The 20,598-nt window shown below is 44.5% G+C and overlaps 1 protein-coding gene across 1 annotated transcript in view; it reads right to left on the bottom strand.

The window, feature by feature from the left end:
* The window catches only part of OCA2 (OCA2 melanosomal transmembrane protein), a 168,540-nt gene that overhangs the window by 122,973 nt on the left and 24,969 nt on the right, over positions 1 to 20,598 (bottom strand). The window contains exons 9-13 of the mRNA XM_084253372.1: positions 8,905 to 8,976; positions 6,850 to 6,915; positions 3,790 to 3,846; positions 1,976 to 2,100; positions 742 to 880 (exon numbers count right to left, since the gene is read on the bottom strand). Coding sequence (XP_084109498.1) covers positions 742 to 880; positions 1,976 to 2,100; positions 3,790 to 3,846; positions 6,850 to 6,915; positions 8,905 to 8,976 — 459 coding nt within the window. The remainder of the gene's footprint in view (positions 1 to 741; positions 881 to 1,975; positions 2,101 to 3,789; positions 3,847 to 6,849; positions 6,916 to 8,904; positions 8,977 to 20,598) is intronic.

Below are 20,598 nucleotides of genomic sequence, written 5' to 3'. Positions count from 1 at the left end.
CAAATCTGCAGAACTTGGTAAATCCACAAAATGGTCATCAACATCTTAGAGTCATCAACTCTCCAAGAGTCAAATATTTTTATGGAAGACTGCATATACTCAAACACACTGGCATATGTCACAGACACACATATAAACATATAATCTACAATAAGCATCACTGATTTGGAAGCATTTTTACTGATACTTCAAAGAAGAGATATTGAGAAAATTCCAATGACTAAAAAATGATAAAGATTAACTATATAATTCTAACTCTCCAGATATATAAAATACCACTTGTACTCTCTTTAATGCTTTATCTTTAGTGTACAAAGAAATTATATGTTAATATTTATGTAAGGGTTTTCAAAAGTTTTCTAAATACCTTCATTTCTGAACACATCTTTTAAAAATTCTTAATTTCATCAGTGAATTTGACCATCACAGTTGGTGGGGAAGTGAGAGGGGACAGATCATTTTATTCCTAGTATTAGTTGGAAGAAACATCAGATCCTACTAATACACTATTATTCAATCATTTTTTTAAAAGTGTATCAGCATAATAATGAAAGTAAATCAAACCAGGTAACTCTGTATTGCAAGATTAGTCTCTTAACCCCACTCTCAAGATAACCTATAGCACTTAATACAAAGAATTGACACTGAAAACCTTGATTCATAGTAATGGTGGTAGAACAAGGTGGGTAAGTAAACTGAGGTCTGTAGCCAGGGCACCCACCCAGTTACACTGGTACATACCATCTTCCTCAACTCCTGGTTGGAAACGATTATAACATTGGGTGGGTCCCCAATGGCAGTGGCAGCACCTCCAATGTTTGTGAAGATGACTTCTGCGATCAGGACTTGTCTTGGATCTAGGTTAAGCACTTCACATAATCTGCCACAAAAGAAGGAAAATGAAAGCATTTCCTCTGTTCACACTGTGCAAGCCCAAGGGTAACCCAAATATTTCTAGAGCCCCTGCTTTTAAGAAGGAAGGCATACACACACACACACACACACACACACACACACACACACACCCTCTGTGAGAAAAGCAATGCTAGGAAATGAACAACAGCAACACTACAGAACTACAGACTCCAGGGGAGTCTCAGAATGACATTTCTCTGAGAATAAATTACATTTCCCTGAACCCACAGTGTGAAAATGTACCCCCACTTGGCCCCTGGCATATCTGAAGGGAACACAGTCCCCTGTGTGCAGGCGTCCAGTAGAGGATACAGCCTGGCACAGGTGAGTGTGCACCGGTTGCCAGACCCCGTCAAGTCAGGGTTGGGGCCAGAGCAGAAGGCACCCAGCGCCTAGAGACTCCCACAGAACCTGCCAGCTTGGCCCCTTGCCCAATTCTATTTCTCTGATACCGAGGTCCTAAGCTCTCCCTTGTTCCCTTCCTTTTCACTGCTGTCTACAGACTTCTCTCAAGAAGGAGCAGATGCTGTGCTTCGCCACCCTAAGTGCATCTAGACTGGTCTGGGAACCTTGAAAGTCCCACTGCCCAGCCTGCAACAGACCAACCCCTGGGGCAGGCCTGGGCAGCAGCATTCTACGGCTCTCCAAGCAGGCCCTGTGAGCTGACAAGTGAGAAATACTGACATAAAGGTAGTCTCGAAACACATGATGGTGTCCTACTGCCCCTGGTCACCTGTCCCACAGGCCCGGTGGGAGTTCTCACACCAACATACCACCAGTGTATGACAGCTAAGTGGGTCCCAGGGTGGAGGTGATGCTGCTGGAGAGAGCTTTGCTCCCCTCCCCAACAGCTGGCCTGTGTCTGCTGACCCCTGCAAGCATTTCTGCAGTCCCTGCTGCCACTGCCACACTCACAGCCACAGTCACAGCCACAACCACAGTCCTGGCCAGAGCGGTGGCTGGACAGGCACACAAGGGGGTGGGAGTTGCAGACAAGGTCCAGCAGCCAGAAGACCAGCCACAGCCTGGCCCCACATCCACATGGGGCCGCTCAGTGTACCTGATAGTAACAGGAGTGAAGAGGAGCGAGGTGGTGACGTTGTCCAGGAAGGCAGAGAGGACGGCGGCGATGAGACACAGCATAGTGATCATGGTCCACACTCTCCCGCGGGACAGGCGGTAGGCCTGGGGAGCACACCAGGGAGAACAAGCCTGGGTCAGTGGGGTGCACTCAGGGACACAAGCAACTCTCCATGAGGGGCTCTGGGAATGAGGGATCCAAATAAATAGCAGGGGGATTAAAAGTTAGATCCAGGATTCCGAAGTCAGGTGAGGGCGGTGGTGCCTGGACATTCTAAATCCACTTGGCTTCCTCTGATTCTCCTTCTGGGAGCCCCATGGTGTTCACTTGTCACAGGTGATGCCTCCGACTATTTGGCATCACCCAGTATTTGCCACTTCCTCTTGGCCAGACAGCAAGAGCTGCCGCATTGGACCCACGGCCCCTATGCCTGCTGATCTTTGGGGATCTGAGGGATACATTCAGTACCAACATATCAGGAGGGAGAGACCAGACTGCTCCCGGAACTGTGCAAGGCGGCACGCAGAGAGAGCAAGAATCACAGTGTGGGTCTATCATTCCAAGTTTGCAAAGGGATTTGTTGAGTAAATGATTTTTTAAAGAGCTTTTCAGTGTTAAAGAAAAAGAAAATATAGCACAACGTTTAATGTCACACCCACAGGGCTTGTTGGGATCGCCATGCACCAACTCAAGTGACGGGACCAGTACAAACTACTGGTCAGAACTTGCAGGTGGATTCCCCAGGGTTCCACTGACAAAAATGGATGTTTATATGCTCACTGCTCAGGAAGTACTCATTGAAACTATTTGACCAAAAAGCAAATTATTCAGAAACTGATGACCTGAAATATTAGATACTCTAAAATGCAAATCATTTTTTATTTATTTTATTAATTTATGCATACAAGAACTGGGGTGTAGGCCAGAGTTGCAAGGGGTGAGAGGATTCACCAGGGACAGAGTGGGGAGCAGAACAGGAGGATCTACTGAGATACACTGCAGAGGGGAGCAGCAGGTGAGACAGGAGAGGACTGCTATGCCATGTGGGTCACCTCCCTGGCCAGTTGGGGATCTAACTCGTGCCGCAGTGGCTGCCCATAGCTACATAGTTCTGAGACTTAACCCACTGTGCCACCAGGGAGTCCCCAAATGCAAAACTTTCTGATGTGAGGTTCTCAAACTGCCAGCTGAAATAATGTCACCCAAACCTTCAACCTGATGCTCACCATCTCTGTCTTCAGCTGTTTAGTGAGAAGCTGACAGGATTGTTCAGAGTCCCCTCACTTAGCATGGCAACTTGCCCAGTCTTGCAGAAGTGATTTTGTAAAAGAGGATGGAATTTTTAAATATCTGCTTTATTTTTTTTTTTTATAGAGGCATGCTTTATTTACTTGTTTGCTGGTTTGTTTGTTTTGTTTATACATGCACTGGGTACAGTCAGAAGCGCGGGAGGGTGAGAGAATTCACCAGATCCAGAGCGGGGAGCAGAGCAGGCAGAAGGACCGAAGTACACTGCTGAGGGGAGCAGCGGGCGGCAGGAGAGGTCTGCGCGCCATGTGGGACCCTCCTCCAGTGGCCGGGGAGCAGCCGGGGATCGAACCGGTGCCGCAGAGGCCGCGGGCAGCTTCGCAACCCAGCGCTCAACCGCTGTGCCACCGGGGAGGCCCTTTAAATATCTGCTTTAAATGGTAGGTTGTCCACTACCACTTATTTTATCCACTAAGTATGCAATAGTAGAAAAATAAATATAGCAATTCAGTAGATATTAACTACTGAAAGTATATGAAGCCTACCTTTACAGCACAATAATCGAAAAATCCTGTTTCTGAAAATACAGCCACTAAGATCATCTGCGGGGGAAAGAGAGAAAAAAGAATCTTAGCAGATCACCATCCTGAAATAATGTCAGAGGGGTCAATGCCAACTGAGCTCAGCCTCTGTGTGGAAGCTGCCACCACCTAGGGCCGACCCCTGGCCCAGGACATCCTCACTCAGCCTCCAAGTGTGGCCTCTCTCCAGGGTCCGTGTGTCTGTCTTTGTCCTGACTTGTGCCCAAGACACATTATTATTCCATCCAAGATTTACCAGAAACATCAAGTGTTATTATTACTCTCCTTTTTATCAGCCAAGGAACTGAGGTGACTTGTCCCCAGTCACAAAACTAGAAAAAGTGAAGGAAATGGCCCAGAATGTGGCCTTTCCACCCCCCTGAAACTTCCACACCAGCAATGACTAACCTTTTGAAGATTTTTTTTTTTTAAGATTTTATTTATTTTTATACAAGAGCCGGGGTACAGGCCAGATGCACGGGAGGGTGAGAGGATTCACCAGAGACAGAGCGGGGAACAGAACAGGCAGACTGAAGAAATACACTGCTGAGGGGAGCAGCAGGCGCGACAGGAGAGGTCTGCTGTGCCATGTGGGATTCTCGCTGGCCAGCCAGGATCGAACCCGCACTGCAGAGGCTTCAGACAGTTTCACAGCACGGCGCTCAATCCGCTGCACCACCAGAGAGGCCCTGAAGATTTTTAAACTGGGTAAAATTTTGTTCCCTAAAATAATTAGTTTTGTTTGGTTTTTGCCAATTTGATCAAGACGTGAAAATAAGGGCAGTTACACTGAAATGATTCTGCTCTGTGTTCTACATGGATCCAGAATGCCTACTCATTGGGCTTTCTTTCCAGTAATGACACTGAATAGGTGAGAATAACATTCCTATGTAGTGACAAGAATGCCCTGTTGATTCCAAATCAAATCAGTCAGACATTTCAACCAGCCTGCACTTTCTGGAAGATCCTCTATCCCACTACCTAAGAAGGCAATGTGTGGTGCACTGAACGTGGAGTTAGAAGATTCAGGTTCAAATATTGGTTCTGCCACTTAGGAGTAGTTTGACCTTGAGCGAAAAAAAAAAAAAAAAAGCTTTCTTTTTATTATAATTTTAAAACTGTAGTTCATTTCTCTCACCTCATCTCTGAATATTTTGTTTCTTGTTAGGTGGTTGTGAAAATTCGATAAAATTAATTAAACTAAAGTCCTTGGGAAATAGTAGGCCCAATATTGTCTTTCAATAAAGTAAGAATAGCTAAAGCTGGTGACAGTGGGGCAGTGGGGCTGTCTGTAGATTGTGGGGAACATGACTGGGTGGTCCTGGGTGGCCTGCCCTTGTCAGGGAAGCTGTTCCACATTTGCTGCCAGAAACCACCAAAGAGAAATGGAACTCAGGGTAAGTGACCCCATGAGCAGTTGGCTGTCAAGAAATGGGGCAGAAAAGGCAGGAGCCTGGTACATAGCCTCTCTCTGTACCCTGAAAGTTCTAGAACCATAAAACCTTTACTGATTTCTAATGAGAAAAAAAAAAATTAAGCCATCTGTGATGGGCTGAATTATGCCCACAAAATTATTTTGTTGAAGTCCTAACTTCCTCCCAGTATCTCTCTCAGAATATGACTGTATTAAGGAGATAATTAGGATGGCCCCTAATCATATGACTGGGGTCCTTATATGAAGAGGAAAGGACAGAGACAGCATAGAGAGGAGACCAGGTGAGGACAGAGGGAGAAGATGGTCATCTCAAGTCAATGGAAGGGAACTCAGAAGAGTTCCCAACCCTCCCTGCATCTTGATCTCGGATTTCCAGCTTCTAGAACTGTGAGGAAATTCATGTTGTTTAAGCCACCAAGTCTGTAGTACTTTGTTTTGGCAGTCCTAGCAAACTAACACATCAATCATGTAAGTTATCAAAAAACTAAACCTGAGGTGACATCTCTCTACCTTCTTTCTTCCTTCCATATGCCCAAACTCTCTATGCTTTCAAGGACCCAACACAAATATCGGTTCCTTTGTGAAGGCTGAGCTCAGAGCTTGGACCTCCTCACAGTAAGCAGCAAGGCCCCCCATTATGACTCCCAGCCTTCAGAGGCATATAATACTAGCCAGCCATGTGAGGGTCTAAGGGGCCTGCTGGACACAGAGGACTACTTCTACCTGAAGAGGGAATACCCTCCTTCAGACCTTTCAGCTGTTTCGGGTCTGTTCAAGAACACACTTGCCATGCCCACTGCTGCCCAGGCCCCTGTCAAACCCCACTTATTACGGTTAAATCAGTAGATGACTCCTATTCCGCTGGCTCATCTTAAAGTTCCTCTCCTACAAGTCAACTTGTTGACCTCTTCGCAGATGCAGCACACAGTGGCTACTGGACAATGTCTGGTAAATCAGCAAACACACAGACCATGATTTAGAGGTAATTTCTTCCTTTATGCATATAATCAGAGGCACTTTTCACTGAAACATCGTTTCCTTATTTAGGATATTCCATTTTCTTTTTTTTTTTCAACTTTAAAAGTGGTATTTTTTTTTTTATTTTATATTCCCCATACAATTGCACCCCCCTTATTTTGGCCCCAATCCCTCCTTTCCCTGCCGCCCCCCACCATAGTGTGTCTCTGGTTTATATTTGTTTGTTGATTTTGATTTTTTCTTTCTTATAGTTATTCTTTTTCCTGGTCCCTTATTTAGGTTTTCTAGATTCCTGCTATGAGTGAGACTATTTTCTGTTTTAAGGAAAGGGTAATAAGCCCCCAACATGACTACATTTTCTAACTGGCAGTATTATTTCACTGTCACACAGGCCCTAGAATGAAATTCTATAGCTAACCAGAGCACCAATCATTAAATTCCGCCTCGGGAGAAATTAGCTAGACCTGTACTCACACTTTTCAATCAAGCCCTAATTGTCAAGCGGTGCAGTCTCTTTAACATAATGAAGGATTCTCAGTAGTAGCTGCAAGAGAGAAGGTTCTGGGTTAGGGCAGGCCTGGTGCCCTGTCCCAGGGGAGGACTATAATTACCATGCCAAACAGCAGGGCCAGGGTCTCGAAATCAATCCACTCCACCACATGGATCAGGCTTGGTCTCTGCAATCAAAGTACAAATTTGCCAATTAATCCTGGCCATCATTGCCTGGTGCTAAGCAGTGAAAATGTGCTGCCCTTTACATCAAACCCACTCACAGGGCCAGAGTCAGGATCACCCTATCCACTTGCCTTTGAGTCAGTTATATCACCACTGAAAGAAGCTCAGGACACAAGGCAGCCTAATATCAAGACTTTGCATTTATTTAGCAATAAGAAAGACACATTTCTTCAACCCCCTCCCTGGGAGCTATGCGAACAACAGCCTGAGTTGCAGGATTGGTCCTTGAGGTTAGTGGAGCCCATGTGTGCCCTTCCCAGGCCAGGACCTGAGGACGGGATAATGATAACTGAAGGATACTTTTAATTTATTGGTCATTATCCATTGTATGACTTCATTTTCTAGCAACCTTGTGGAAGAAGGAGAGCTGGTGCATGAGGAATTGGGAGTACCAAGAGTCCGGCTATTGAAAGGGCTGTTGTGATATAGGGCAGAAAAGACTCTCTTTGCACCCTGAAAGTTCTAGAATCATAAAACCTTTACTGATTTCAAATGAGGGGGGGGAAAACATCTGTGATGGGCTGAATTATGCCTCCCCCCAAATTATTTTGTTGAAGTCCTAACCACCCCCCCACCAGTATCTCAGAATATGACTGTATTTTGGAGGTCCAGGAAGCTTCCCCACAATAGGCAACTTCCATTACAATGTTAATAATTTTTACAACAAAATAACCACTTCTCCTTATGAATAAATAAAAATAACCATGATTTATATTTACATTTTGGGATTCTGGGATCTTTTACCTACAAGGTTAGCTTACATTGCACTCATCCACTGCTAAACGTAAGAGGTGCTCTATAAAATGTTGCTGCTCTTCATTCATTCCATATATATTTATATAAATATAAATATATTTACTTTTTATTGCTTATTTTCTTATTATGTGTGAAGTATTGAGGATGCATTAGTGGAGGAAATGGACATGACCCCTGTCCTCAAGAAGCTCGTAATCTTTATGTTAATAATATAATATCCTTAACACTATTTCTCCAACACAAAATAATTTACACTATAGCTTTCCTTCATCTGTTTAATCATAGGGCAGGTAAAGCCATAATGTGATAGCTATCACACATATTTTGGGGTAGCCTTTGAAATAAATTAACTCCACAAAAGCTAAGCATATGTGCAAAGGTTTGTTTGAACTTCTTTCCTGCAACACACATTTTGTGCCCATAATCTCACTCAGATGCTGGCATAGGCCCTTTAGGACATTCTGCCCTGCTACTTTACAAAAATATCAAAGAACATAGGGTATATGGGTTTAGTGGTGGGATACCCACATCGTTTCTCAAACCAGTTACTATTCTTTGGTTGACTACATGACCTCAGTGGCAGTTTTCAGAACCCATTGCATTTTACAGTTGTTCACAAATCCACTTGAGTATGCCATGTGCTGAGTCCTAGCACTGCCCCCGCAGCACTCTGGGCTTCCCTCACCTGAAGGCACATGGCTCTCTTGTGCCTTTATCTGCCAGTTGGATCATCTTCAGACCCTGACAGCATGCCATCATCCTCTCCCCAACATGCATCTCCAGAGGCCTCCTCATATCTGGATGGCAGAACCCCCATCTTACCATCTCCCACCTCTCTGAAATGGCCAGGATGCCGCCTCTGTTTTCAGGGGCTGACAGCACCCAGGGCCAATCCTATCAGTACCCAGCTTCACTGCCCTGGGCAAACTTGTGGCCAAATAAGCCTTTTTTTTTTTTTTTTTCCTGAAGTGGAAAAGGACATTATAGGGTGTGTATATGAAAAATACTCATCCATGCCATCAAGTCTGTTAGTTCATGCCTCTAACATGGTTCCTGAGCTGAAATGTGGAAACAGCAGATGAAGATTGAAAAACACCAGCTAACCCCTAACTCCTGGGCTCTGAGTCTGACATTCTATCAAGGGGTAAGCGATGATATGAAACAGTATGACTTACATCACCAATCATAGCCAGTGCTGCTAACGCCGCAAGGGACCCCAACATGGCTGCCAATGTCCTGTGAACGATCTGGAAAGAAACATAGCAAATGACTGCATTCCACCCCACCTGGATTTAAAGTAGTCAAAAACCTGTGTTGGTTTAAGTATCCGTCGATACTGGCCATTCTGGGCAATGTCTACTAGGAGAATAAGTAAAACAGGTACTGCTGTTTCAGAGTCTGAATGCCCCAGACACACATGCAAACAATACCATTCTCCCTTCTAAAGAAAACTGCCTTCATTTCCTGAAAAATTAAGTGACCTTGAAGGAGAAGGAGAAGCCTGGGTAAGTACATTCAATAAGGAAACCTGCAGTAAATGGTCATTAATTATTTACTGTATAATCCCCAAGCAACTGGACCATTAGTTCCACAACATAAATCAATTCTGCCCAATTACTGAGACTTATTAAAGCAAAGGTATACAGCCGAACACTTGGTTTAATTGAGACTTCAGTATTATCACTGAATCACAATATCTTTTCTGTTTAATTGTAACTCAAGTGGATGTGGAATTTCTAAGACAAAATACAAAGGCAAGGAGTTGGATGAGATTGGGCATGTTTGGGGTAGGATAGCCATAGACAAATTTGGAGAAATTGGAGCCAATTTTCTCCCAAAAAGCAAGGACAGACTTTAGAACCCTATTCAACTTATCACTCACAGTAAAAAACAAAAACAAAAACAAAACACCAGGGTTTGAATCAGATAATCTAAAGACACTTCTCATTCCATAACCCCATATCATTATCTTCCTAAATTTGGAAAGTTAAGATGAATGCCATTGAAATATCAGGAGCTTTCAGAGCAAGATTTTTTTAATTGAAAAGAGGAAACCATTCAGATAAAGAAGATGAGGTAATATACACACAGTGCAAAACTTCTCAACTGTAGTTTAAAAAAAAAAAAGAAATCCATTGCCATCCTCAACCTAGAAGGTACTTTAAATGCATGCATCTGAAGGGTATTAGTTAATGTTTAGTGAAATAAGTGAGACCAAGAAAGACAAACATGGCATGATCTCATTCACAGCACAGAAAGAAACCAAACAAATAGGTGAACTAAATAAAGCAAAAATGGACATTCAAATGATAAAACCAATTAGTGATTAGAAGAGAAGCAAGATCAGGGTGGTAAATCAGGAAAAATGGGTAAATTGTATGGTAAAAGACAGAACTAGACTTTTAGTGGTGAACTTAATGTTGATTTATAATGATATTGATTTATGATGATGAACACATAAAACCTCTATAATGTTATAATTCAAAAACTGAAGTTGAGTTACATCAAAACTGCAGTCTGGGAGACACAGACCCAGGCAGCACTTGACCTGTCTTTAGGTTGCCAGGTGTGGGGAGCATGTATATATGCAAAAAGGCAGAGCTAAAGTTCACTTTATGCAAATGAAGTTTTCAGTCAGTGCAGTTCTGATTGGTGGAATGTTTGTCGGGCTGCTATTGGCTGAATTTCAATCTTGGCATCAATTTGGTGTGCAGATGCGCTTTCCATCCATTTGTTCCCAAACATGCTGGTGCCTGGAGCCCACCCTCTATAGCCCTGAGCCTCTGCTCCCTACCCAGACTTGGGATGGCTCCATGTTTGTCTTTCTTTTTCATATTACTTATCAAATGTTACTTCAATTTCTATTTTGCATAAAAGAACTGGGGTGCAGGCCAGAGATGAGGGTGTGAGAGGATTCACCAGAGACAGAGTAGGGAGCAGAACAGGCAGATCTACTGAAATACACCGCTGAGGAGAGCAACAGGCAAGACAAGAGGTCTGCTGCACCATGTGGGTCACCTCCCTGGCCGGAGATCAAACTCAGGACTTAACCCCTAGGCTACCAGGGAGGCCCCTGTTACCTTAGTTGTAAAAAGAAAGAAATGGAAGGAAAGTAGGGGAGGGTGGGAGAAGGAGGAAGGGAGAGAGGTGAGGAGGGATAGGAGGAAAGAGGTTCATCCTGAATTATGGTCTAGGGACAAAAGAGGCTGCTTTGTGGAGACAGGGTGCCTGGGGGCGAGGGCAGGCACTGGGACCATACTCCAGAGGGTTTGCATTTAATGACATTATTCCTCATTTCAAACAAACCAAGTACATGCTAAAAAAAAAAAAAGTTTCCCCTCTGTGTGTGTGTACGACAGAGAAAGGGTAAAGAGCAGAGACAAAGGGTGAAGGGAAAGCACTGCAGGGCAGCAAACTTCAAAGCCTCACGAAGCTCAGCGGACTGAGTGCTCGGCTCCTGCTTTGGTTAATCCACAGAAGCAGGAGGCCAAGAAGCAAAGCTCTTCTCTTTCTCCCCTCCACTCCCGCCCCACCCCGTTCCCAGACAGGCTGCTTTTCTCTTACCTTTTTCTATTTTTGAAAAGCATTACATAAACCATCTTTTTTAATTGGTCAGAAGAGGTTTTTAATGTATTTGACATTAAAATCGGTGAAAGCTTCATGAAAAATAACAAATGAAAGCACTGAATATCATTTCGTAAAATCTGAACAGAAACGTATTCTGCTCAGAGGTTGAACATCATTTTAGAAACAGCTTTCACGAGCAACAATTAATCCCGTATTCTGTCTGTTACGCATGATACCCTACAGAAACCTAAGATTACACTCAAATCTCACATTGAAATGAGACTCCTCAGTGGTGTTCATGGAGGTTACTTTTGTGTGATACAAGACCTTTTTAGCTGTTTCTTTTACAAATAATGCAGGCGCCATGGTTTCAAAGCCTTACTAAACTATCTGAACAAGGCAGATCCTGACAACCGCAACAGGCAGCATGCCCGCCACACCACCTGTCAGCATAGCCACCACGTTCATTGATGTATTATGAGGCCAATTGCAAAGGTGATGACAAATTCCCACTTTAATTGCATTCCCTAGTTAAGGATTTAAAGTGTTATCATTCTGTTATATAAAGAAATACTACAGGGCCTCCCTGGTGGCTCAAAGGGTTAAGGTGCAGAACTATGAAGCTGTCCGCAGCCACTGGAGCACAAGTTCAATCCCCAGCCAGGGAGCTGCCAACATGGCACAGCAGACCTCTCCTGTCTCACCCACTGCTCCCCTCAGCAGTGTATTTCAGTACATCTGCCTGTTCTAATAACCACTTTCTCTGGTGAATCCTCTCACCCCCTGCACCTCTGACCTGTACCCCAGTTCTTGTATGCATAAATAAATAAATCTTTTTTTAAAAAAAAAGAAAGAAATACTACACATTCTGCTTTATGAATGTAGCCTTAAACTAGTGCAAAACAGGGGGAGAAAAAGAAAAAAAGTGGAGAGGGAGAAGATAAAGAAAGTGGACATTATCAAAGGACCCCTTAGGAACCAGGACTGGTATTTGGTTGGCATCAGTGCCTTGGCACCGAAAGTTCATCTTCACTTGGAATCCAACTTCTCTGGTCTCTGCCTCCCCATCTTTAGATTGGTGGCTTCAGGCTCCAGATCTCTGGGTGCCTAGCACTTGCCTTTACCTCTGACCATGTGCCATCCACCTTGCCAGGACTCCCTCCTCCAGCAGCCATTGCTTTTATCAAGTGTCACATATGTGACATGAGGGTTAAGTATATTCCAAAGATTTCCAGAGTCCCTTGACATATTGATAAGCTTAGCTCAACACAGGGTTTCCTAGTCCACTAGATGTGGGAGATGCTGGTTAAACATAGGCATATGTGTGTTTCTGAACCCTTAATTGCTATAGGGAATCCCTCCTCAAGACACACAGAAGGAATGTGTGTCTCTGGGTGGGCTGCAAGTCCAGTTTTGACGCTCTTGGAGTCAACACCAGCCCCTTTGAGCCACTGAGGCCACCCCAGCAAATGCCAATCCTAGCGGAGTCCAGAGGTGTTACTGATGCTGCCTGGTTCTGCCTGAGGACACTGTGCACAAGGCAAGCCCTGCCATCAGACCAGCGGGACCAGTGAGGTCGACCACCAGCCTGGCCCCAGCCCCAGGGCAGCCAGAGAAGCAAAAGATACCTGGGTGGGGGTGACGCAGCAAAGGCTGGTTAATGAGAAAGTTGGTTCAAAAGCAGCCCACTGAAGATGCAAAACCCCAAAACATGCGACAGGTCTTCAGGGCTGGGCAGAAGGGCAAGGACGCTTTCAGAGGAGGTGAGAAAAAAGAGAACCCAACTTATACTAAAAACCTTCTAGTAAGAGTGTCACCTGTGACAAATGAGAAGACAGAAGTTGTACTTAATGAGGCTGGAACTTTGGGTACATAAGTGAGAGGCAGATACTGGAAACTGGGGGGCTATGAGGTAAGTGGCAGGTATTGGAACATGGGGGGCTGTGAGGTGACTTATAGAGAGTCCACCCCATTTCACTGTTGTGTAGGGTGAATGGGGACAGAGAATTCCCCAAGCCGCCTTAGGAGGAGGCACAGGAGGAGATGCCCGCATCCTGGCCAGTAGGTGGGCTAGGCAAGGTGGTGTAATGTGTCCCAATCATCCCCCCACCTTGAGGCCTCAAATGCTTTGGTGAACAGTGTGTGAGCAGACGGGAACATCAATGCACTCTGCTGGCACCCAGATTCCAATACCTTACTTACTTCTGGCCTTACATTTGCATTGTGGGGTCCTGTTTGCTTATGCTGGTGTTTTCCCATCCCACCCCTTCTCTGCATGTGTTTTCTTTATTTTTATACAAGAACCAGGATACAGGCCAGATGCATGGGAGGGTGAGAGGATTCACCAGAGACAGAGCAGGGAACAGAACAGGCAGACTGAAGAAATACACTGCTGAGGGGAGGGAGCAGCGGGCGCGACAGGAGAGGTCTGCTTCGCCATGTGGGATTCTCACCGGCCGGCGGGGATCAAACCTGGGCTGCAGAGGCTGTGGACAGCTTCACAGTGAGGCGGTCAACCGCCTGCACCACCAGGGAGGCCCTGCATGTGTTTTCTATTGAGGTACTGCCTGCATAATTCTGAGTTAATTTTCTGACCTGATTTATGTTACACAGAACCATAGATCCCAGAGCTTAGCTATAGCTCCAGAAGTCAGTGGGCCACCCCCCAGCTGATGCAGCCTGCTGGCTCTGGTTTGGGATGGAAACAAGGCTGAGCAGCAGTGGCCTGCGGACATGTTGCCCTGGCCAGGTAATTCTGGAGGGCTGGAAGGCAGCTTGACTGTTCTTCAAAAATAAAAATAAGGGGGCCTCCCTGGTGGCACAAGGGGTTAAGATGCAACCTATGAAGCTGTCCGCAGCCTCTGCAGCACAAGTTCAATCCCCAGCCAAGGAGTTACCCACATGGCGCAGCAGACCTCTCCTGACTTGCCCGCTGCTTCCCTCAGCAGTGTACTTTGGTCAATCTGTCTGTTCTGTTCCCCACTCTGTCCCTAGTGAATCCTCCCAACCCCTGTACCTCTGGCCTGTATCCCAGCTCTTGTATGCATAAATAAATAAATCTTTTTTGAAAAAAATTTAAAAAATAAAAATAAGGATAATTGCTTCCCTGAATTTCAGTGCTAAGTTCCTAAGGCACAAATACCTATTATAATGCAAATGTTTCTGCTAAGAAACCACAAAATCTTCACTACAGGAATAAAGTGGACGTGTGAGTCGTTAACTCATGTGGCACTGGAGAATCGCAGTAACCAGCCCCATCTCTACACATCCTCTTCAGGAATCAAGAGGTTACCAAAAACCATTTTCTCCTGTGACTATAGCCTAAAAGTAGAGATTAAAATGACACATTCTGTTTGAAGGTCCCACCATTTCCTCAGAACATTCTTCCAAAATGACTGCTCATCGCCCCATGGCACCAAACCTACATTTTCCCAGCACAGGTGAAAAAGTCACATCACGTGTGTTCCTCCTTCCCCAGAGTCTAAGAGAACGCAGGTGCGCACGGGTGGTCTTCACTGTTTCTACCCCTCCCCACCTGTCCCCTGCCTTAGAAGACAGGCAGCCCACGTGGGGTGGCGGGAGACCCACAGTCCCTGGGACACAGGGGCCCCATCCTGTCCTCAGAGATGCAGACCCACATGCTGGGGACGGAGTATGGCAACATACACTACCTACCAACAGCGGGAGCAAGGAGGGAACACAACACGCTCGAGAGAAAATGGGATCAGGTCCCAGAGCCCCTGATGGAAGGCAAGGTGTGTCCACAGAGGACACAGTGAAAAGGGGGAGAAGTCTATCTTCATTCTCCACAGATGTGGTTGAACCTCAAAGGGTACCTGCACTGGAACCCCGCTCTGTCTCCTGGTGCGGGTTGTGTGGAGAGGAGTGCAGACCAGGCAAGGTGAGGACTCACGCATGGACACGCCTGTGTCTGCTGCCACCTGAGCGCCCTCCTACCACCAGGAGCTCCTCAGAGTGACTGGGGGTCCCAGAGGAGAGCCCTGAGAACAAGAGGGCCACTGGACATGTGCACACACCATACTCACACTCACACCTGCACACCCAGTCTCCAATTGACTCACACAGCCAGACGTCCTCACTCACATTCAGCACTTACACTCACACTCTTAGTCACACACTGACACATGCACATGCAGTCTCACACTTGTGTTCACTCAGTCTCACAATTGCAGTCTCAGACCTTCACTAATTTGCACACACAGATACACAGATACCCACAGCTCAGCTCATACGCTCAGTCTCATATCGTCACTAACTCACACCTACAGAGTCTCACGTGCTCATTCGTACTCACAGTCTCACACTTTCACACATGGCCACTCACCCTTGCTAAACCACTCACGGATACACACTCTCACTCACAATCTAACACGCAGGGACACCCCCCAGTGTCCTTCACCCGGTCACATGCGCACGGCCCCCGCTGCAGTGTCAGGTCAACACTGACAGGTCCTGGAGGTGAGGAAGCATCAGGGTATCGGGGTGCCATGTTCCAGCCCACACATCTCTTGGAACTGAAGACTGTAATGTATGCGTCCTGGTGCTGCACCAGGGAGGGTACGCAACGGCTGTTCATCCAACCCTTGTGTGGCTTCCCCGCTCCTAGGAAGTGAAGCTGCTGGTGAGAAACATGGGTTTCATGGCAGCCCCCAGGACAGCGATCTCGACCATCTTTCCCAGCTCAGGGACTGAGGCAGGCAATTTACTTCTCTGTGCTTCGATTTCCTTGCACATAAAATGGGGGTAATAATAAAGTCTGTCTTAGAAGGGAGGGAATGAGTGTCGTACTGACACACAAGGTTCTCAGAAACACGCCTGCCCCTCCGCACGCCTGCTCTGCTGGCAGCAGCACGTCATTGTCTTTGACGCCACACACAGCCCTCAGTCTCGCTGTAGCTCTTCTTCATGCATTGGCGCGCGTGCATGCGCGCACACACACACACACACACACACACACACACACACACACACACACCCCTCTTATTTGACAGGGCTTCAAACAAGACAATTCAGTTTACTGGTTTTGTGTCCAGGCACGGTTAAACACACACAGAGGAGCTTTATCAGAACCACTGCAACACACCCTTTGAGACAAAATTCTGCCTGGTTTTCTAAGAAATTGCACTAAGAAACCTTTTTCTCAGTGAGCTTGTCAGAAGAAACCATGGATAGTGTGGCCTGGCATCGTTGAAAGTTCCACCCTCCATCCTGACACTCGAAGCCTTACAACTCAGGACAATGTCTGTTAAGCACAGGGCTTGTATTACCTAACTCACCGGTTCCTCCGCCATTCTAAAGTCTTTGATTCAAAGGAGAATAGGAGAAGTACCTCTGGATTGAGGTGATGCACCCCACTGGGGAAAGTTTGCCAGATTCTACAGGAAGCAACATGCTCTGTGAATCACAATACTGACTTCTCAGCAATAAGAAGCAGCTTGCAGACTAAGGGGAAAGAATTAGGGTCAGAGCCATGGATCACACATGTAATTTAATTCAGTCTTGCACAATATAAAAATGGAATTAGAAAACCCCAACTTGGAGGTTTCCACTGAAGAGAAAAAGCCCTGTGGTACGTGCTTAGCATTCTGAAACACAGCATCATCCCTCTCTCCAAACGCACATCTCAGTTCTGTAAATTAAGAGGGAGACCCTCTAGAAGACTAACGGTGTTCTTTATTCATCTCTCTTGAATGTCATTTCACAGTCAATTTTTGTACCACATGCTACACGAGTTCCTAGACTACATATGAAAGAACCAGAGTGATTAGACATGGTCCCAAACAAAGCCTGCCGCTTTTTGTTTCAATTAGATAAAGTGGGTGAAATGGGGTGACAAGGCTGTGTGTCTGCAGCAGAAGGCAGCCTGTGGAGTCAACCCTCCTTCAAACATAATTCTAGGGGATGGATGAAGGGCACTTGGGGGAAGAGCTTTTTTTCTTAATGTTGTGAAACATTTTTCATGAAGACTGCCTAGCTGCTTGCACATGATCTCATGCAGTATTTATCAGGGCCCAGAACCTGTGGTGATGGCATTTTTAGAATGCTGCATTGGGAAATCTCCCGAAGCCCTGTTAGAAATGCAAAGTTCAGGAATTAGGAAGATCAGCCCAATTTTGTTCCTTGAGGATTCCAACAAGAATTACTTAAAAGGATGAGAAAATGCAAACCAAAATCCTCAAGTAAGAAAGTGCTGATCAGGATTACCCATGGGACCAGATGCTTAAATAACCCAAGGAATTTCCTGAAAGGATTATATCCCATCAAGCTCTGAAAAAGCCTAAGGGAACCCTGGCTGCTGCTTTGTTCTGCTTGGTCACTCCTGGGGTCAGAGTAGACAGTGTCCCAGGAGTAGGTTCGACTAGACCCAGGGTAGGATCTCAGCACCTAATCAGACATTTGAAGATACGCTGGAAACACTCTTGTTTAATAAACACTAATCAAGCCTTTACTGTGGCTGGGCACGGACTAAGGCACTGGGAATAACACTGCACAAAACCTGCAGTCAGCACAGGCCAGCATGAACTAGATATACAACAGGAAGGGTAGTCCTGCCTTTCTGGAGAGCAGCTGGCAGCACCAAGGGGATTGGTTAGCAGCCACCCCAATACTCACACACACTTCCTGAGAGAAGTGGGGTGCTGATAGCAGCATCATAGCCTGAGGGCATCTGCCCACAGAGTCTAGAGCCCCCAAAGTCTTCCAAGATTTGGAACAACTTTAGAGTCCTCACCTAAGGCAATTCTACTGCTAGAGCACAGCCTACAGGAAAAGACAAAACTGCAGCTGACATAGATCTGAGGTACACAGCAGGGGAGCAGAGAAAGGGGTCAAAAATGGGGAGGGAAGAGCACAAGGGATGGTGGAGATGGATCAAGGGTGGGCTAGACAGTCGAGGGAGAACGAGGGGACTATACCTGAGGGGAGAAATCGAATATGTCCAAAAATTAACAAAGATGTAAGGAAATTAAAAAACAGAGAAAGTAGATCTTAGGAATTCAGTAAGGTGACTCCCCCTGCTCCAGAAAGCCCACAGGGCCTGGGTGTATACCCAGTTCTCCCCTCATAATGTTGGCCTTTCCCAGCCCAGGTGCCCCAAGGGTATTCTGGAAGCACAGGGGCTACAGAAATACAAGATCAAACATACCATTCTTCTAACACCTCCGCACCACCCCCACCTTCTATTAGCAAATTTACAGACACGACCAAAGGACAGTCTTAGGGTTTCACCAGTTACTGTCTGGTCTAATTACATAGTTTCTATTTGTAAGTTATATTAGTGTTAAAAATCATAGTACTTTAAATCCACGAATTATTCATCAAGAGAGACCACAAGCCTGGAGTATAAAAAAATTTCAACAAATTTAAAGAATCAAAGCACATAAATTATTTGAATATAAGTGAGTCAATGTAAACTTTAGTAACAGCAAAGCAGCAGTAAGATATCTAATACAAAACATTAAACAAAACATTTCTAAATAATCATCAGGTTAAGAGAAAGTCTCAAGAGAAATTTTTAAAAATAAAAAGTACTAAAAAAACTAAAAACACAACTAAAACTCAGCCAAGAGAGTGCTGAGAGGGAAAATTATAGTAATAAATACATTAGAAAAGAGAGATTGTTTAAATACTCGTGGTTATCCAGTACTCTAAAATAAATCAAAGTAACCCACTATATCAAACAGCTAGTGAAGAAAATCAATCAAAAAGTCACCAACGAAATTTAATTATGGTAAAAACTCTCAGTACACTATGAAAAAAAAAGGAATTTCTTCCATTTCAGAGAAAACATCTACAAAACCCACAGATAACATCATATTTAATAGTGGAAGATTGGATGCTTTCTCTTTAAGACCAGAAACAGACAAGGATATCCGATCTCATCACTCTTATTTTAGCCAGTGCAAGAAAAGAAAAGCAAAGGCATACAAATTGAAAAGAAAAAGGAAACTGTCCCTATTGCAAATGATGATTGTATACATAGAAAATACCAAGGAATCTACACACACACACACACACACACACATACCCTCCAAGAACTAATAAGTTGAAGAAAGTAATAAGAATACAAGATCAAGCTATAAAAATCCAATTGCATTTATATACAGAGATGGTGAAAATGGAAAGCAAAATAAAAATACAGTACTATTTGTAATTATTCCAAAGGAAAGCAGTTAGGTATAAGTTTAACAGACATGTACATGATCTATGTGATGAAAAATGATACAAGAAATCAAAGAAGAACTAAAATCTAGAGACACACCATGTCCATGAACTGTGAGGCCATTCTCAAGTGCCTACATACACAGAAAAAGAAAGATCACAGAATAGCCAAAACACATTTGAAACAAAAAATGTGGTGCTGGTGGAAGAACAAACACATAAATAAATAAAACAAAATAGAGAGCCCAGAAATACATCAACACAAATATGCCCAACCAATTCTTAACGAAGTAGCAAACAAAATTCAAAAGGGATAGTTTTTTCACTAAATGACAACGGAACAATTGGATATCCATGGGTTAAAAAATGAACTCCCCTTAAACATCGCACTTTAAACAAAAACTAACTCAAAATGGATCATGAACTTTAAAACTAAAACAAAGATCTTTGGGGAAAATATCTTTGGGAGAGATCTCTGCAAACAACTCAGTATAATCTACTAAAGGAAAAATTGATCATCTTGACTGAAAGTAAATATTTGCAAACCACATACCCAACAGAGCCCTTATATCTAGAACATACAAAGAACATTGAAATTTCAACATTTAAACCTTTTAAAATGTTCATAGTAGCACTGTTTGTAATAGCCCAACACTGAAAACTACCCATTGTTTAACCCTGCACAGGATGAATGCTTAAACAAACCATCCTCCCATACCATGAAATGTTATTCAGCTATTAAAAGGGAATAAATGGTGGCTATATGCAACGACTGGGATGAACTGCAAGGACATCATGCTGAGTGGAAAAAGTCAATCTCAAAAAGATACATACTACATTTTTCCATTATAAAGCATTGGTGAAAAGCATAAACATAGAGATGAGAACAGGTGAGTAGCTTGCAGCACCAGGGATGGTGGAGGAAGAGAGCAGCCAAGTTGTAAATGAGGAAACCAGGGAGTTCTTTGAAGATTGTGCAGTTGAGTATCTTTATTGTGGTGGAAGATAAGCAAGGTTGCACATATGAAGTTGTGTATAGCCATACACACACAAAGAGAGAGAGAGAGAGAGAGAGAGATATGCATGCATGCAACCACTAAAGCCAGAATCAGCTCTATGAA

Source organism: Talpa europaea, assembly GCF_964194135.1.
Source record: "Talpa europaea genome assembly, chromosome: 14".
Lineage (NCBI taxonomy): Eukaryota > Metazoa > Chordata > Mammalia > Eulipotyphla > Talpidae > Talpa > Talpa europaea.
Note: the sequence above shows the minus strand (reverse complement) of the source record. Positions and strands in the feature narration are given on the sequence as shown.